General features: G+C 44.7%; 1 protein-coding gene across 1 annotated transcript in view; it reads right to left on the reverse strand.

Moving 5' to 3' along the window:
* CDH13 (cadherin 13) overlaps window positions 1-20,624 on the reverse strand; it is a 1,022,278-nt gene that overhangs the window by 90,482 nt on the left and 911,172 nt on the right. Inside the window, exon 9 of the mRNA XM_059667273.1 lies at window positions 5,652-5,834. Within this exon, the coding sequence (XP_059523256.1) occupies window positions 5,652-5,834 (183 nt within the window). The remainder of the gene's footprint in view (window positions 1-5,651; window positions 5,835-20,624) is intronic.

Below are 20,624 nucleotides of genomic sequence, written 5' to 3' on the forward strand. Positions count from 1 at the left end.
GTGCGTGTGCACATGTGGGCCACAAAGGGCAGACGCTTTTGCATAAAGTCCCCTTGACATCCCTCAAGGGATGGTAGATGTCCAGGGACAGAGCTAGGTTTTGTGGGCTAAGTTTTATGCAATTTGGGATCCTCTTTAAGAACAAGAATATGAAACATACACATGTGAAGTTAGGTATCAACATTGTTATTCTTTTTAGATTGAGAAAGAAATGACAACACGCTACTCATGTAATGAGCCTCAGAGACCTGGGGCCTCCCTTCTAAGATCCCTTTAGGAGACTCCCTGGCAACACTGACATGAAAAGGCTTCCCACCTGTAACCTGTAACACTCTGCAACTCTGACACTCCTGGGGGCTCAGGAGGATGAGGGACCCCGAAGCCTAAGCTTCATGAGATTCATGGTAGCCCTGTCTGTCACCAGGGAGATCCAATGGGAAAGGCAGACCGAGGCTCCATTTTTAATGTGTCCCGCGGTCTGGGGTCTCTACAGCATTTCACGTAGAGGGTCTCCTCGCACAGGGCGCATCTCCCCCAGGGTGTCGTGTAGGGAAAAGAATTTGAGAGGCTGAGACACCTGGGGTTAAGCCGCTGTGCCCTTTCCCACCTGAGGGCATGAAAATATGTGGGGCGTTTTCAATTGTCACCATGGCTCGGGGCTCTCGGGACATACATTGGGCAGGGGCAGTGATAACAGATAACACAGTGGTGATAACACAGTGGTGGCCTGTCCTGTGCTCAGGGCCAATGAGCAGCCATGAGACAGTAAACCGCCTGCCCTAGCAGGTGGTGCTTCTACACGTGATGTGATGCAACCCAGTCCTCTGCCCCCTTGGGCTATCACTCACGCTGAAGCGATGGTTTAAGGTGAGAGGGCCATCTTCACTCCCAACTACAAGAGGGCCAGGGTCAAGTCCTGGCCCTGATGTTAATAACTATAGGACTTATGGGACCACAGACACGTCACTGCACCTCCCGGAGTCTCAGCTCTCCCTTCAATGAAGTCCCAGTGCAAAGCACTGCTGTAAAGATGGAGGCAGATGACACATGTCAGACATTTCACGCAGAGATTGGTCTAGAGTCAGATGTCATAACAAGCTGTGAAGATGGTGAGAAAGAAGAGTGTGGAATTGAAACAGCTGGACAGCCACTGCCCTCCCGCCTGGCTTTACATGGGTGTTCCCAGGCCCTCATTCCCTAAGCAGAATGCTGGCTGCGGAGTAACCGAGATGTGAACCATGGCACCGAGAGGGGAGCAGAGAGAGTGAGCCATGCAGTGACCGCCTGGCTTTACGGAGAGCGAAACCTCTCTTGTGTTCACTTCCATTTGCATAACGTGGAGGCAATAGTTCCCTTTGTGTGATGCCTGTGGCCTGCCCACCCGGAGCTGGTAAACCGCTGGGTCTCTGCTCCAGTCCCCTCCAAGGCCGCCCTGGGTCATGCTGGGTTAAGAGGCCCTTTGTTTTCTTGGGACTCTGACCTTATTGAAAGGCTGTGTCTGCTGCAGGGTCTGTGTTGGGGATAGGAGGAAGTTGAAAACACAATAAAGTTACAGAGATTCGATTCAATGAATGTTTCATCAAGTGTCAGGAGAGGGTGTGGACCACTGTCCTGGTGGACTTAAAGGCTTGGAAGAGCTGGCCCACATGGGAAGGGTGAAGGAGCTGGGGTTTGTTGTCTGGAAGACGGAGGATTTGGAAGTGATCCAACCGAGACTTTAAGTCTGACGGGTTTGGGGATCAAGGATGCCTGCTTACTGATGCTTCCTTCTCCTCTGAGGACAAAAGACAAAACAGACTTCAGACGTGGGTAGATTATATTCGGCTGAAAGAGTAGCTGACATTTTGAAGTAGGTTTACAAAGCAACTAAGGGTGTTTCTGACCAGAAGGATTTAAAGAGGAAACCAGTGCTCATTTGCCAGTACCAGTCGGAGTTGGTCCTGTCGGGAGGCAGGACTCCCCCGTAAACCACACAATCCTGAGACTTCTCTAGTTCTTCAGGGCGCTGCCTGCTGCTGGTCAGGGCAGTGCTACTTGGGGCTGGTGGCCCCATGGCCATGCCCACATCCCTTTTCCCTTACCCACCTTCCTAATGAGAGGAAAGGGGCGCACGAGAGCTAGTTCTCTCTCTCTCTCTCTCTCTCTCTCTCTCTCTCTCTCTCTCTCTCTCTCTCTCTTTCTCTCTCTCTCTTCTGGCTGCTTCCTTGCTTCCTGTCTTGCATCACAGCACAGGGAAGATGTGATGCCTGGGCCTTTGAGCCATTTTCTGTCCTTGAGGAAAAAGCCAGAACATCTGCATTGTCCCTGCTGGCTCTCTGACACCTTGAGTTGCCTAGAGCCCCTCCCTTAGTTTAGTTATGGAGACAATTAGATTTTCTGTATTACTGAAGCCACTGTCAGCCTGCATTCTGTGATTGCAGCTGATAGCATCCCTGGTTGCTGGCAAGTGGAGAGCGCGGGGGTGTGGCCAGGCTGCCTCTAGAGCAGTGGTTCCCAACATGGGGCACACGGCCCACAGGGGGGCAATTTGATTTTTAAGAGGGGCAATTGGAGAATAAGTTATTAACAATGATTTTTTTGGCATTTCTTATGGTTCTAGGGGCCTCATATACAGTATATAAATACTAGAGTCCCGGTGCACGAAATTCGTGTATAGGGGGGGGCGGTTCTCTCAGCCCAGCATGCACGCTCTCACAATCCAGGATCCCTCAGGTAGGGTCCAGTCCTGTTGCAGCATGGCTCTGGCTCCCCAGGCCTTGTGGGCCAGGGTGGAGGGACCCAGAGGCCAGTCTGATAGCAGCATGGCTCCAGTTCCTAGAGCCTATGGGCCGGGGGTAGGGACCAAGATGCCAGTCCGATGGCAGCATGGCTCTGGTTCCCTGGAGTCTGTGGGCAGGGGGAGGGGCCCAGAGGCCAGTCCGATGGTAACATGGCTCTGTTCCCAAAGCTCCTTTCTGCTGCTGCACTGCAGGCAGCCGGGGCTCAGGACAGACTCCCGCCGTGGGCCACTGGGACCTAGGACTGACTTCTGCCGTGCCGGCTGGGACCCTAGCCTGTTGTTTGGTTGTCCATCCAGACATTTAGGTCATGATGGACTATAGCTCTTTATATATTAGGATATATTGTGACATATTGATGCATTTCAGTTCTCTACTATATGTTTTAAAGCTTTATTTGCTACTTTTTCATGTCACTTCATATTATTATTATTTTTTAAACAATTTCTTAGTGACTTCTTTCTCAGCACTTCACTTGTCCTTTCTTTTATTTTTCTCTTTCATGGATGCCATGCTCTTTGGAAGCTTGTTTAGACCAAGTTGATGGCCTTTTAGGCTTCCTCCATGTGAATAGGAGTTCACTTTTTGAATAATAAGAATTACATGTCACAGCAGGGACATCAGGATTTTAGAGATGCTTAGGTGGGGCATGGCCAACAAAAGGTTGGGAACCACTGCTCTTGAGGGCTGTCCTGGGCTCTGACCAGGTGTGCTGAGAGGCAGGGGGAGCTGGAGGCCTGGGTAGGGATGCAGGTGGCAGGCAGTGGACGTGAGGGGAGTCTCTGTCCCGATTCTGAAGTACAGGAAGTCCACTCCCTAGAAAAACTGAAGCCCAGGCAGACCCCAGGCTCCATGGAACTTCCTCCCCAGGAGTCTGCAGGTGGAAACTTCTCATTCAATGGCGGTCCTCGTCCCCAGGGCTGTGCTCTGCAAACACCAGCGTCACCTGGGGCACCTCTCCTTCAGGTTCCGGTTCAGCAGGTGCTGCGCGGTGTGGCCTGCATGTTAACTAGTGTTCCAGGTGAGCTTCTAGGTGCTAACATTTCAGACGCAAACAGAAGCACACGTGGGAGAACTGTGCTCCTCCAGGGTCCCAGAGGGGGATGCATATTTCACCAGGCTTTGTCTTTCGGTGCAGGCCTGGAAAGCTGCTGACAGCTTTTGCAGACATGAGGCCAGTGAATGAGGACAGGCAGTGGCCGTGTTATTTTATGACTTTCACAGCTTTGAAGCCGCAGTGGTGGGTGCCGGGGGGCAGTGTCAGGATCTCCTAACAACTCTGCTGTTGCCGGTGTTATTAGGGGAGAAGAACTGGGAGGACCTAGAGGCTGCTCTTTCCTGGCAAACATTTGAGGTTCATTTTGGAAGAGGTGTGGAAAGGGCAGGCTTGGAGGAGCCCAGAGCCCTCATGTTCTGGAACAAGCTGGAAGCTCTCCAAGATTTCTATTTTCAGTGGCTTCGGCACCCAAGGGCACTGTGGAACTTTGTGGGTGTAGTTGTTTAGATGGTCCCATAGCAGCTGAATGATGACCACCAAATGTGTCTACCGTTCTTACTCCCCGAGCCTGTGAGTATGTGCTTAGATGGCAAAAGGGACCTTGAGATGGGGAGGTGGTCCTGGGTTATCCCAGTGAGCCCGGTATCATCACAAAGAGCCTTCAAAGAGGGCAGCAGGCAGGTCAGTCAGAGATATGAAGATGCTGTGCTGCTGGCTTTGAAGATACAGGAAGGGGCCATGAGCCAAGGAATGCAGGCAGCTGCAGAGGCTGGAAAGGACGAGGAAATCGATTCTCCCGTAGAGCCCCCAGAGGGAACCAGCCCTGTAACTTGAGTCCCATGAAACTGATTTTGGAGTTCGGCCCCCAAAAGTGTAAGGATAAATTTATGTTTTGATAAGCCACCGAGTTTGTGGTCATTTGTTACAGCAGTCTCAGGGAATGTACACAGGCTCTAATGCCTATCACTGTTCTGAATTTGTTTACATATTAGCTCACGAATTCCTCACATCAGCCTGAGAGGTGGGTGGTATTATCACCCTCGTTTTATAACTGAGGAAACCGAACCACAGAACACATAGGTAGGTGTCCTGGCCCAGGGCACACAGAGGGTAGGTAGCAATGTTTCTGCTCTGTCCATGGCTACAATTACTATCAATATGATTACTTCCTGCCTGTGAGGCAAATGGCTTCGCCTACCAGAAAAGAAATTGTCCCAGTGAATGTCCTGGCTTGGCAGAAGCTCCCAGAGAGTAGAAGTGTATGAAAATCCTGCTAGGACATCGATCCGCCAGTACGTTCTGCCAACACCACCCTCCCACCCAGCGTTTCCAGGGCACTGGCAGAAGCCTAGGGCTTAACACTCATTATCACATTTTCTCCTTGTTCCACCTGCAACCAGAGGGTCCGCACGCTGGGCAGCAATGCGCACAGGAGGTTTCACACCAAGAACTAGCCCGTGGGTGTAATTATCTCATTTTCAAGAGAATAACTGAGACTCTGCAAAGAAAGATTAAAAAGAAATGTAATAATTCCTATTTGGAGCACAGATCTTTAGAAAACCTTCACTTAACTCTATTTTTGCATATCTTTGATAATTCATTGTTAAACACGTGGAGAATCTCATTTAAAAATTAAGCTTGGGTTTTTTAAGGTTACACATAAGTTTGAGTTTTCTGGAAGCTGTAAAACAGGTTAGTTTCATGGTGGTGAGGACAACCAGTACACCCTTAAGTCATGAGCCTTTTTCTTTTCAATTCCAGGAGGGAGCGACTTGGGCTGACTTATCCTGGACATTCCCCATGTAATGAGGCCATGAGCCCCATCGCGGGCCTCAGAGCTCAGGTGCGGAGGGAGGAGCAGTTGGAAGCACCCCTACCTTGACGACGGAAAGCATCCCCTCGTTGTTCTGGGGGTTGGTGTGGATTTCGAAGCTCTGGCCAGGGTTTCCATTGATGATGGTGTAGGCAGCCCGCCACGCGCCTGTGGTGGGGTCATCCTTGTCTTCAACCGTCAAGTTGACAATAACTCCCACGGCTCCTTCCTCAACTGTGGCTTGAAACTGCAAACAAAGCAGATGGTTATTGTCATTATTTTGAAAAAATACACACACACACAAACACACACACACACAAAAGAAAAACAACATTGGAAAGACCATTTACAGAACTCTTTAACCATAGGCTTGGTACATTATCATATAGCCTCATTTAATAATGAATAATGAGACAGGAAGAAGATTATGATGGGGAACAGTAGTGCCTCTTCTTTGTTCCCTTCTCCAGTCGACCTGAATGTAGACAGTCACAAGAACCCAGGGGGAGGATTGAGCCACAAGAGGGAAGGGGTTTGGGTCCCTGTGTCACCACATGGAGGGGAGCAGCCTAGCATCCGGGAACACCTGCCTGAACTGTTGATGAATGAGAAACGAACTTCTGTTGAGTTTGTGCCTTTCTATATTTCGGCTTGCTTGTGTTCCTGCAGCCTCACCTACCCTAAACTACAAGGTGACCAGATAACCAGAGTGCCATGGCTCATCAGTGAAGAGACTGGAACTGAACCCCTGCGTTTGGCTCCAGAGCCTCTGCTAGATTGCACCATATTCCCCAATGAAGAAAGCCAGTTTCATCCTTCCCACCCCTTGGACCCAACTAGTGTGACTTTAAAGAACTATCTTCTAAGGAAATGCATAAATCAATTGTTGGAGGCCTTGTTGTACCTGTGTTTTTATTGTAATACATCTCAAATACTTGTTGCAAGTAGGTGTGTGGAAATAAATCAATAAATGAAAAATTGGCTTTCCCATAGATAGAGAATTTCACAAGCTATCATTAGCACATTCCTTTAGCTGGAAGCATAAAGTATTGTTTTGGTGCTTACCTCTGACACAGTACAGGTGAACAGTAATCCATTTGCAAATATTTTACAAACAAGTCATACCAATAAGCTGACAAGAAGAAGAAATATCTTGGAATTTCAATTAGTAGGAAAGCGAGTCTAGAGACAGTAAGATGACATCAAAGAGCTTTTGTGTACAAAGGAAGTAATTTGAGAAATGAGGTTTCGGAAGCAGCAGCTGATTAATTGACTTGCAAATCATTAATCATAAGCCTTAATCTTGATGCCTTGGGGGTTGGGGAGCGGATGGGAACTAATTTGTCTATCACACCTCAGCAAACCTGGGTGAGTTGTTTCCCTTCCGTGAAAGGGCAGCTGGGGAATGCTTGGAACATGCGCGCAGGATGGAAAGCAGCGGAATGAGGAGGGACATGGAGAATGCTAGCACACAGCACAGTACTAGACACATGAAAATATGAGACACAGCTCCAGGAGACAATTATTTTGGCCAATTCCTCTGATTCTTGTTTAACTAAGTCCTATCTTGTGTCTTTCCCTCCTTCTCATAGAATTCCCGAGCTGGAAATCTAGACCACTGGTTCTCAGCTCTGTCTGCACATTATAATCTCTTCAGGGGCTTTTAAAAAACACGTTTAAAAAAAGCAAAAAAACCCCAACCCTCCCAAAACCTGGGTCCTATGGTTCTATTCTAATTCAGTTGGTCTTGGGTAAGGCCTGGGCTTAGCATTTTCTTAACCTGCTCGCATAATTCTAATACGAAGCTCGGGGTGAAAAGCATGATTGAGTCCAAGTTCAAGGATGGCAAGTTGTCAATGAAAGAGCCAGGCTTGTGTATTGGTGAGGCTACCTGAGCTTAGTGTTGAGGGGCCCCCAGTGCATCTGAGCACAGCAAGAAGGAGGCTGTACTGCTGTCTGCCATGTGTTCAGGAGGGGGACATGGTGGCACATGTGCTGTCTATTCCTTTCAGGTTGCAGATGAAGATATAGGTACAGAGAGGGAAGGAAGGAAGTGGTTTATCCAAAGCTGTTCAGTGACCCAAAGGTCAGATCTAAGGTTCCTGGATTTCAGCAGTCTCTGCTTTCAACAAGTTCTATTACTCATGCCCACATTGCTTATGCCAGTCCTTCGCCTCTGCTGTGGTCCAGACCCAGAGAGCTAGCTCTCTGTCCCTACTGATCACAGCAGATGCCAGCTATCAACCTGTCCTTGTGCCTCTTCTGACACCTGTACCTTAGAACAGCAGGTGGACAATTACTGGCATGGTGAGTGCTAAGACTGGAGGATGCTGGAAACCATCAGTCAGGTGGAAATGCTGTTACATCCAATACCTAGGTGAGATGTTGCTTTGTCAAAGGAGCTGAATGTTATGTTGCTGAGGTGAAGACACTATAAGAACAGATCATGATTTGAGGAAACTGGAGGCTCTGGGTGCATCTGCCTTGTATAGGGCTTTGTCTACAGCCCCACACAAGATGCTAGATACACAGAAGGGACTCAGTAGGTATTTGCTGAATGAATGAATGAGTGAATGAATGAATGGCTGGTCTTAAATGTAGGAAGTGGAACCTGGCATCAGAGGCCAGGGCTAAGAGGAAATGTGAAGGGATAGAGCTATGCAGAAGTGACACTAAGAGGGACTGACTCATTGATGGATGCTTGATTCTGCCACTTCCCAGAATGCTCTAGAAAGGTAGGGAATGGACTGATCTCTCTTGTTCTCCAGGACACCTCACAGGGCTGCATTATGCCTTTGGTGGACCTTAGACACTTTTATCTTCATTGGCCCCTCATACCATAATATGTTTTCATGGGCTTTAAAAATTTGATTTTTTTCTGATATAAGGAAACAATTAAAATTTTCTTTGACCCTAAAAATTCTTTTTTTAATTGATTTTAGAACCTTAGGCACTGTACCTAATGGTACAGTGGATAGTTCATTCAGTCCTGATTTCTAGTACATAGCACAGTACTAGGCATATGAAAATATGGTGGATGGATAGATGAATAAATCTGTAAAATTAACATTTAGGCCATGTCTAAATAAGACTAGCCTATGCAGCGTCACCAATAACCTTTTTATTTCATGTCTACAGAACCTACTAAAGCTGGCTGGCACTGAATACCTTTTTAGTGTGTGAGCAAATGAATCCCAAGTGGAATGAGAGGATGGTATTGTTCTAGGAATTCTCAAAGTATGTATTGTGGCCCTAACACGCCCTTAGATGTAGTAATGTAGAAATGTAGACACATTTACCTGCAATCCATCTACCCACTCACTATCCACCCATCCATCATCCATCCATCCATCCATCCATCCATCCATCCATCCATCCATCCTCCCTTCCACCCTCCCTCCATCTTCTATCCAACTTTTATCTATCTATCTATCTATCTATCTATCTATCTATCTATCTATCTATCATCTATCTATCCATCTATCCACCCACCCATCTTCCAGCATTTGGTGAGATGGCTTTTGCATGCCAGGCATGATATAGTATTATGTTCTGGGGATACACTAGTAAAAAAACAGACATGGTATAAGTATAATTATAAAAATGTGTTAGATGCTAGGAATGAAATAACATAGGTCCTGGAGAGCCTGTACCTTGGGCAGATGGTGAGAGGGGTGGTACCTGACCCAGACTGGGGAGGGTCGTTAGGGAAGAACTTGGGAACTGAAAGAAGAGGAGGAGGTAGTGAGGTGAAAGTGAGAGTGCATTCCTGGCATTTGGAACAGTAGGTGCAAAGGCCAGTGGCAGGGGGAGCATGATGCATCTGTGGAACAGGGAAGGTGGTTGTGGCCAGAGTGCAGGCCAGGCTGGGAGAACTATTTGCTATTGAACTCCAGAGGAGGATAGAGTCAGGTTACGCAGGGCCTCGTGGGCCATGGAAAGGCATTTGGAATTTACTTTCAAAACAAAGTGGAGTCTAATCAAGGAACTAGATTATGTTTAAATCTACTCCTGAGAGAATTCAGAAAAAAAATCTTTAAATATAGAAAACATTCAACATAATTATTATAGTCTTTGATAACACCATTATCTGATTCTTGCATAAACTATAAAGCCAGTTTCCTTGAGCATCCATTTAGAAACTCATTATTGCTTAATTAAATACTCATCCTATTAATTCTATTCAATGTTTTAACCCCATTATGTAATTCAAGAATGGAAAATTAAATAGATTAAAATGAAATAGTGCCATTTTATATTTCTATAGTAATGCTCACTTTGTGATTTAAAAACAATAGACAGACATTAATTTCCACAACAGAGAAGGAGAAAATATTGATTGTAACATTACTTCCTTTAATTGGAAAAATAGATAAAGTTACTTTTCTGTTAAACTGTGTGGCAAATCAAATACCAGATGCAAAACGTATTTTTTACATAATCAGTGTGGGCAATTGGCTTGGGATGTCCTGAGGCTCATTAGCTCTCTCCTCTAAATTCAGAACTGAGTTATTTCATTCTCCTTTCTTTGACAGGCGGGGTGAGTTTGGGATGGACATTTATGATTTGAGGAAGCTGGAGGCCCTGTGTGCATCTGTCTTGCACACGGCTTTGTCTCTAGACCCTGCCTGAACTCGCCACAAAGGTCATCCATCACAAGGGGAAGGAGGGACTTGCATTTTATTATACACCAAGAATGAATGCTCTTCCTCATAGAGCAAAGAGCTGGTTTGTAGGTTAAGGTTAACTTAGAAGATACGAATAATGATTAGCAGGCTAGAAATCTGCGTGTGGGGAAGAAGTGACAGTGGATGACAGTAAGGGATTGGACACATGCAAGCTTGAATACTTGATGAAGGGAGTCCAGGTTCATGAGCTGTCCACTCTGAGGTTTCGTGGAGAACTGATGTTGAACTTGAAAATCTGGGATGTAGTTATCTGGACCCTGGCTTTGGAATATTAAAAATCAAGTTCCCAGAAAATTTTATAAACATCAATTTCTATTTATGAGGATAAAAGGGTGAGGGAGAGATAATCAAAAATTTAACTTGCAAACACTTTTACTTATATTTATGTAAAGGATATGGATTTTTGGAAAAATCTAATCTCTGGCTGATGGCCTACTGGGTAGAAACTGTAATTAATATCAATAATACAGTACTTTCAAGGACCTTGGCACATTGTCTGGCATAGGGTGAGAAATACATATTTGTTAGTGATGATGATGATGATGGATTTTATTCTGTATCATATGAAATTCTTAGAAATAAATTGGAGAATATGGCTTAAACCCCTGTGATTCTCTCTGTTCTCATTAGTCTGCCTTATAATCTATAATAATAAAAGTATAAAATGCTAATTAGGCCGGATAGCCCAACGACCGTCCGGATGTCCTTCTGGATGAAACTGCCATGGCGGGGGCCGAGGCAGAGGTGGATAGGGGTGGTCAGGCAGCCAGGTGAGCAGTTAGGGGTGATCAGGCAGGCAGGAAGAGGCAGTTAGGGATGATCGGGCAGGCAAGTGAGCAATTAGGGGCAATCAGGCAGGCAGGTAGGCAGGTAGGCAGGCAAGTGGTTAGGAGCCAGTGGTCCTGGACTGAGAGAGGGATGTACAACTCCTGGCAGGTGGACATCCCCTGAGGGGTCCCAGATTGTGAGAGGGTGCAGGCCTGGCTGAGGGACCTCCCACCCCATACACAAATTTTGTGTACTAGGCCTCTAGCATAGTTATATATGTGTATCTTATTTCTCTGGATTGGTGTGGGAGAAGCTCTTTCTTCTCACATGTATACCTGTATTCACCTATTTACTTACTTTTGTCTTGCTCTAACAACAGGCCCTTCATTGCCAACGCATATGGTGTTAATTATAGCACCCACATTTAGAAGGAATAGCTATATTAGACACCCAGTTTCCTTCTATTTATGATTAGGATTCATCCCAGGATAGAAAGATGCAAGAATTAATTTTAATAAGTATTCATTAAGTATCTGTTACAGGCACAGCAAACACAGCAGTAAGTGAGAGGGGCACTACTCTTCCCCCTTGGGGCTTACAGCTTTCTAGACTGACACATTCCCTCCCAGCCACCCCATTTCTTTATATGTTTTGATTACCTATGACATATCCAGATAATTTGTTTTCTACCATTTCTCTGCTGTCACACATCCAAGGCTGCACCTGTGGCCAATTATGGAGGCTTTTCTATTTAGACACAATTTAGTTTCCAGCTAATGGTCATTTCAGTAAGTGGTACTGGGTCAACTGGCTATCCATGTGGAGAAAACAATGAATCTTGACCCCTACCTCACATCATACACAAAATGTGAAAGGTAAAACAATAAAACTTTTAGAAGAAAACATAGAACATTTTCTTCTGCTTACACTTAATGTTTATGTTCACTTTATGTATAATATTACATGTAATCCTATATAATAAAAGGCTAATATGCAAATTGTCCCCTTGGGAGTTCAAAATATTGGGAGTTCGACCGCTCACTATGACATGAGCTGACCACCGGAGGGAGGCCCTGGCCAGCAGCCGGCAGCCAGGGGAAGGAAGGCCCCAATCGGCCCTGATTGCCAGCCAGGCCTAGGGACCTTACCCATGCATGAATTTTGTGCACTGGGCCTCTAGTATAATATAAAATATTTAAAAATATAAAATGAAGTGATTATAAGAGGGAAGGGGGACTAGGGGCAATAGAAGAGAATTAAGGGGGAGTAAATGGTGATGGAAGGAGACTTGACTTTGATTGGTGAACACACAATACAGTATACAGATGATGTATTATTGAATTGTACACTTGAAACCTATATAATTTTATTAACTAACAGTACCCCAATAAATTCAATAAAATTCATATGAAGTAATATAAAAATGTAATTATATATGTAAAGTATACATAACATATATATGATCCTATATAATAAAAGGGTAATATCCAAATTGATCCTAGTGGCGGAATGACCGGGAACAACCAATCACTATGATTTGCACTGACCACCAGGGGACAGAAGCTCAACGCAGGAGCTGCCCCCTGGTAGTCAGTGCACTTCCACAGGGGGAGTGACGCTCAGCCAGAAGCTGGTTCATGGCTGGCCAGCACAGCGGCGGTGGTGGTGACATCCCCCGAGGGCTCCTGGGCTGCCAGAGGGATGTCTGACTGCCAGCTTAGGCACGATCCCCCAGGGAGTGGGCCTAAGCCAGCAGGTAGACATCCCCTGAGGGGTCCAAGACTGTAAGAGGGCATAGGCTGGGCTGAGGTATTCCCCCCCCAAGTGCACAAATTTTCGTGCACTGGGCTTCTAGTATTTAAATAACATTTTAATAAATGTACAGAATTCTAAATAAAGTTCAGCTGGTATCTTTTTTTAAAATATATTTTTTTTATCACCCTAGCTGGTTTGGCTCAGTGGATAGAGCATCGGCCTGCAGACTGAAGGGTCCTGGGTTTAATTCTGGTCAAGGGCACATGCCCTGGTTGTGGGCTCCATCCCCAGTTCGGGAGTGGGTGTGCAGGATGCAGCTGATCAATGATTCTCTCTCATTATTGATGCTTCTATCTCTCTCTTCCTTTCCCTTCCCCTCTGAAATCAATAAAAATATTCTAAAAAAAAAAAAAGCCCTACCCAGTTTGGCTTAGTGGATAGAGCATTGGCCTGCAGACCAAGGGTACCAGGTTCAATTCTGGTCAAGGGCAAGTACCTCGGTTGCAGGCTCCTCTCCAGCCCAGGCCATCAGAGCTGTACAGAGGCAACCAATAGATGTGTTTCTCTCACATCAATGTTTCTCTCTATCTTTCCCTCTCTCTTCTACTCTCCCTAAAAATCAATGGAAAAATATCCTCGGGTGAGAATTAACCAAAAAAAGAATAAAAACAAAAATAAATATATTTTTTATTGATTTTAGAGAGAGAGAAAGGAAGAAGGATAGAGATAGAAATATAGATTAGAGAGAGACATCGATCAGCTGCCTCCGGCATGCCCCCTGCTGGGGATCTAGCCTGCAACCCAGACATGTGCCCTGACCAGGAATCAACTGAGGATCTCTTGGTTCATAGGTTGACACTCAACCACTGCACCACACCGGCGGGGCTCAGCTGGTATCTTAAAGAAGCCATTATGCCTAAGAAGTGATTAGCAACAGAACCTGTAAGGCACTCTGAAGTTGCTTGGCTGAGAACCACGGTCTTCTCATCAGCCAGTCTTCAAGATACCTGGAATCTACTGAATCCTTCCCATCCATGTCCCATAGCACACCCCAAGGTGACTGTAGGACCAAGATGGGAGGAGAACATTCAGAAACCCACCAGATCATCATGGCCCCAGACATGGGTGAATGTCTTTGACCTATTCTCCATCTATTTAAAATTTTCTAAGTGCTTTATTCTCTTTGAAGATGAGGAGTGATATAAAGCTTTGGCTTTCAACACTCACAGGAGATAGTTCACACAATGAAGAGATAAGTCAGATGCTAGAGTGAGAGCTTCCAGCCACTGTGAGCACTCACATCTCTGCCCTTCAGGCGGAGACAGTCTGGGGCATGCCCCTCCCAACTGGGAGCTTCCAGAGGGTAGAGATGGCATCTCTAACTCCCCAAAATGCCCAACACTAGATCTTTCATAAACGTAGACGTTAGCCCAGCCAGTGTGGTTCAGTGATTGAGTGTCAACCTACCAGGCAAGAATTCACTGGTTCAATTCTCAGTCAGGGCACTTGCCTGGGTTGCAGGCTTAATCCCCAGTGGGAGGCAGCCGTTCAATAACTCTCTCATCATTAATATTTCTCTCTCTCTCTCCATCTCTCTTCCTCTCTGAAATCAATAAAAATATATTATAAAAAAGTAGACATTAAATTTGGGATCATTGTGTCTAGGGAATAAAACCCATGAGGGGAAGATGGCAGTGCACATGCCTCTGTGAGTCTCACAGTGAAAAGCACGGCCAGATCTTCTCTGTTCTCAGTGAGCAAAAGAAAAGTGAACTAAATTGTAGTTCCAGTGGCAGAGATGATAGAATTTCTAAGTGACCCATGAGAGTCTTCTTTTCCTGAAGATTTTTAAAGATTTTGAATACATATAGTTCAGGGTGCCTGCATAGTCTAGAAAACATTTCGAGGAAACTATGCCTTCCCTAAGCTGCTCCTGAACACTGCTACTAGGAAGCGATTTTATATCATGTGACCCTAGCTTCCTTGGTCTGAGTTGATTGGGCTCAGATAACTGATCCATTGGCTGCTTCAAGAACAACCAGATGATTTCTCTAAGCATTTGCACTCAGAGAAATAGAAGCTATAATCAGAGACTGAAGAGTTCTTAAACACAAAGTTTCTGAGTACTTGTACATGGGGTGGCCATTTTGATACTGAAAAATTACCAGATAAATACAACAGGCATAGAGAAGCAAAGGAGTGGAGACATTTAAAGAAATACTGTGAAGAGAGTCCTTAGGGTATTCAAAGACAAAGGACAGATTAGGAAGTGCCTTTGATCTCTGCTCCCATTCCCATGAGGTTCCCCTTGTGTCTTGTCTGTAGGATGTTCTGTGCCTGCCAACCACCTCATCTTTGCTCCAGCCATTGGGAGTGGTTTTCTACTCCTAGTAACTAATGGAGCCCCAGGGAAAGCCACTCAGGTGGGTGCCTGCCATTCTCAGCAAGGAAATGTGGTCCTTCTTATGGTGATTTGGGTTCCATAGATGTTTTCTCAAGTATATTTTTCCTTTTCTATTTTACATCTTGCTATGGAAAATTTCAAACAATTAAAAAAGCCGACAGAATAGAGTAATGAGCCTCACTCCCCACCACCAGGCTTCAGAGATCTTCAACTCACGTCCCCATTGTGTTTCATCTGCACACCCACATCTCCCTATTTCTGTATTATTTGGAGTGAATCCCAGACATATCATTGCATCTGTAAACACTTCTGTGTGTATTTCTAAAAGATAAAGACTTTTTAAAAAGAAAACATAATTAAATTCCTTCTTGATCCAACTAACATTAATTACTTCTCCCGACAATTGCTGTATCTTTCTTTTGTGCCGGATGCTTTGCTAAAAATATTTGCATGTTGTCTCTATTATGGAAAGAGAGAGTGCCCAGCAGCCATGGTACAGGACAGTTATAAAGGGACCTATTAGATTTCTCCAGTTAATTAACTTCCCAGTTAATGTTTTAAGCCACCTACCATTACTAACCAGGTGAGGAAATGCAAAGCCAAATGTGGGAATAGTTCAACAATAATAAGGGATAGCTACTGAACTACAAATAAGCATGCTCGTGAGCAAAAAGCCTTCTCCAAGATTCACTGGCATCCAGGCAATGTGGTTCCTGATCCAGGAGAGCCCATACAAACATCCCCCTAGTCCATGTGACCCACCCACCCAGGGAAGCCCTGGGCTGGAAGGAGAATTACATTCCTGGAGGGCTGCTATCTGTGGGTCCCACTCCAACCAGAAGAAAGACCAAGGGTCCCTAGCCTCCTGGCTCTACAGATGCAGGGAGATGAGCCAATAGGCGAGAGAGGGAAACAATATTCACTGCCTGCTCTGGCAGAAATTGTCCCCCTTCCTTCTGCGTGCTCTTCTGTGCTGATTCATTTCCTATGAGGAGTTTCCATTTATTGGCTATAGACAGTGCTGGGTACATGAATTTTGAGAAACTGCCAGCTAGTTCAGTTCTTGCTTTCTGGGGGCCACCAGTCTACCTACCGACTGTATTCTTCCTCTACCCAACCTTGCCTACTGAAGCTTCTCAAATCTGCCAAATTCAGGCACATACCTTTGCAAAGCTAAAAAAGAAAATGAGTTTTCAGGAAGAAGAGGCTCAAATAACAATACATCTCTTTTTCTGTACAAAACAAAATGACTGATAGGCATAAAAATGCAGTTGGGTAGGGGTGCTTAACCTGTGTTCCTGGGAGCTCAATGTTTGGGAGATGGTACAGGAGTCCTAATTATAATTTATCTGTTTAGTATATTAGATTTCCTGTCTTGGATTTTGCATGAAAACAGAAGTTTTGTTGCTAAAAAGAAGTTTGAAAATCACTGCCTTAGGGACCGATGAAATAAATACTGCATTAGATGGTCAAAGGAAAAACAAGAACCGAGGAGCAAATATGCCTACATTTTCCCCTTCTAAATGCCAGGCATGGACACTTTATTTTATCTTACATTAGCATCTCTTCTTCAGTTGAGTTTCTCTCTTTAAAAAAATGAAAGAAAAGGCAAAACACATTTGTACAGCTGATGAGATAATTGGAAATAGTTTAATTTTTAGAAGCAAAGAGATTTTCTGTACAGATATGTATTCAACCACAAGTACCGGAATCTGGAGGAAGAAAGACATTTCTTAGGAACAATAGCATGGCCTGTTCTAAAGACTTTGGGATTTGGTTTATGCAATTCTGCAAATTTACAGGAGTGGGAAATTCAACAAAATGGGGCAAGTTCTAATCTACCTCTAGCTCCTGGGGAAATCCTGTAACTTCTCCCAGTTCACTTTTATGAGATGTAGGGTATCTAGTTCTTTTTAAAATATATTTTTTATTGATTTCAGAGAGGAAGGGAGTAGGAGAGAAAGAGATGAAAGCATCAATGATGAGAGAGAATCATTGATTGGCTGCCTCCTGCATGCCCCCTACTGGGGATCGAGCCCACAACTCGGGCATGTGCCCTTGACTGGAATTGAACCGAGGACCCTTCAGTCCCCAGGACGATGCTCTATCCACTGAACCAAACCAGCTAGGGCTAGAGCAGAAGTTCTTAATGCTGTATACACAGCAGACTCATGGGAAAACCTTCAGAAACTACTGATCATCTGGGGTCCCATATTCAGAGAATTTTCTTGGATGGGGCTTAGCATTATATATTGTACCCTCACAACGCACCATCTGTACACTGTATTGTGTTTTCACCATCCCAAGTCAAGTCTCCTTCCATCACCATTTATCCCCCCCAATACCCTCCTCCATCTCCCTGCTACACCCAGCCATCACCATACTGTTGTCCCAGTTCATGAGTTTTTTTCTTTTTTGCTTAATCCCTCCATCTTTCATGCCCCCGCCCCCTCACCCCACCAATCCACTGACAGCTGCCAGCCTGCTCTATCTATGAGTCTGTCTTAGTTTTGCTTGTTAGTTCACTTTGTTCACTAGATTCCACATATGAGTGAAATCATATAGCACTTGTCTTTCTCTGGCTGGCTTATTTCACTTAGCATATGTTCTCCAGGTCATCTATTTCTAAAAACTCCAGCAGATGATTCTAATGAACAGCCGGGGCTGAGAACAACTGCTCAAGATGACTACTAAGGCCCCTGCCTAGTGTGATGATCAAACATTAAAAAGATCTTCATGATCCATTCCAGCTTGTGTTGGGTCCTAAGAGGTGAAGACCCAGAGTTAGGAATAACAAAGAATGTCACTGCCGGGGAACCTCGAGAATCCTTCTAGTTCTGTATTCGAGGAGTTCATGGAGGTTGTGAAGCAAACCAATGGAATACATTTGTTAATGAAATCACATGGGCTCTCTCCTGCAAGTCATCTTTTCACCACCTAAAACCTAAATCCCACACCCATTAAGTAGCCATCCATTTCTCTACCCCTCCCAGCCCCTGACAACCACTAATCCACCGTCTGTCTCTATGGGTTTACTATTCTAGATCTACCATATAAATGGAATCACACATCATGTAGTCTTTTGTGTCTGGCTTCTTTCACTTAGCATAATGTTTTCAAGACTCACCCATGTTGTAGGGTGTGTCAGTGCTTTGCTGCTCTCCATGGCTGAATACTATTCCATTGTATGGATAGGCCATACTTAATTTATCCATTCTTCCAGGGGTCAGCATGTGGGTTGTTTATACTGTTTAGCTATTGTTCATACTGCTGCTGCGAACATTCATGTACCAGTTTTTGCATGGACTTAAGTTTTCATTCCTTCGTGTAAATAGCTAGGAGTGGAATTGCTGGATCATATGGTGATTCTATGTTTAAGGTGGTGTGGCTTTAAGCCACTCATGAAGATGTAGGTTGCACCTATGCTGTATCTCTCACACACCGGAGACTGTGTGCTGTTTGCTGGTTCCCCGGAACCTACAGCCTCCTGGCTCCCACGTGAGGAAAGGCAATTATTTGAGAATGAGGCTTCCCTCTTTGAATGGCATGAGGGGTCTGGAGGGAGAACTATGAGAGCCTTATCTCTTTCGAAGCCTTTGATGAACCCACTTTAAGCATTCTCCTTTCCCCCAATTTGGGTAGGGGTATTATGCAGGTTAATGCTGAGATAAGACAGACATCCTTCCTCCCCCTCCCCGCAGGAGCTCATGGAGAATAAGCTGCCCTCCTTTCTAACTAGAGTAAGAACATCTTCAATCTCCTAAACTGTAGGAAAATTGACACACTTGGTTAGGCTCCTGATGCTACCACCTCAGTACAAATAAGGACAAGAGAAACCTTCTGCTTTCATTACAAGGGATTTGTACAAATTAATACGTAGAGTTGACTTACAGCTTCTAATTTATATTTAAATCCCAGATGTCTTAGAAGAAACTGCTCTAAAGCCATCATCTGTGTCTGTACCATTGATTTTTGTTTCAAATAGACCCCATTGGCCCAACTTTAATTCCCATAAGCACACCCACATGTTTCTTTCCAGGGGTGGCTTATGGAGGTTCTGAGAACATCTGAGTCCCACAGGGAGAAGAGATGGATGAGAATCATTCCCTCGGGAATCAGACCTGATGAGAAGGGGTGATTAGGAATATTGTTTTCTGTCCCATTGGGGCTCTGATCCCAGGGTGGGGTAACATAATGGGAGTCTATGTGGGGACAGAGGTGCCACAATGGCAATCTTTCACATTGATAATGACATTGATGATGACATTGATAATGAGGAAAAGTTACTCATGTTTAACACCACATCACCCTCTATCACCTACTGGCTATGTGACAATGGGCCAGTCACTTAACCCCTCTGTTCTTGATTTCCTCACCTACAAAATGAGAATAAAAATAGCACCTGCCCTCCTAGGACTCTTAATGAAAAAGTGAGAATATAAATGCTTTGATGAATGCCTGACACATAGTAAGCAATAGATGCCTATTGTTATAATGAACACAGACAAAATGAACAAAGAAATGAACTTTGTTACAGTGCACATCATTAAAAGGAACATGATCAAAGAAGCAAACTTTGCTCTTTTTGGGGTCTTTTTGTTACAGTAAATGTCTCTTGCTAAATAATATTTCTGCCAATATAAAGTTACCTTGTCTAATCTACTTAGAGTTGGTGGTGCCACTTATAATCAGAAGTGTGCTGACCAATGCTTTTTTTTTTATTGCTTAAAGTATTACAAAGGGTATTACATATGTGTCCTTTTTTTCCCCCCCGCCCTTGACAGTCCCTTAGCCTCCCCTATCCCCCAGTGTCTTATGTCCATTGGTTATGCTTATATGCACACCAATGCTTTTTTATCTGATGGTATTTTTTAAACTAACTTAGGGTTTCTCAACCTCAACACTATTGCCATTTTGGGTTTGACAATGATTTGTTGGGTAAGGGTGCCCTGTGTACTGTGAGATGTTGAGTAGTGTCTCTGGCCTCTACCCACTAGGTGCCAGTAGTACCAGCCAAGTTGTAACAATAAAAAATGTGTCTGGACAGTGCCAGATGTCCCAGCAGTTTAGCTAGATTGGAATCACTAATCTAGCTAGCTAAACCAGGTCAGGGGCCACCTACACGCTATTTACAAGCAGCCCACAAGCTCCTTCAGGACAAGATTGATCAGCAAGTTGGTCCTAGACTCAAGTCTCAGAGGAAAACATTGAAATAGCATAATAACATTTTCCAGAGTAATTGAATCAGACATTGCCAGGAAAACATTCAAGGAAAAATGAAAGACTATAATTATTATGAAAATTATCGATGTAGTTTTCATTACACTACAATTTTTGAATTAGCAACTGATAGTCCCTTTTATAAAAGCAGAAAGGTAGTTTTCCTTGCTTCCCATTCTTCCTGACATTTGCCTGCCTCTCA

This window comes from Myotis daubentonii, chromosome 15 (genome assembly GCF_963259705.1).
Source record: "Myotis daubentonii chromosome 15, mMyoDau2.1, whole genome shotgun sequence".
Taxonomy (NCBI): domain Eukaryota; kingdom Metazoa; phylum Chordata; class Mammalia; order Chiroptera; family Vespertilionidae; genus Myotis; species Myotis daubentonii.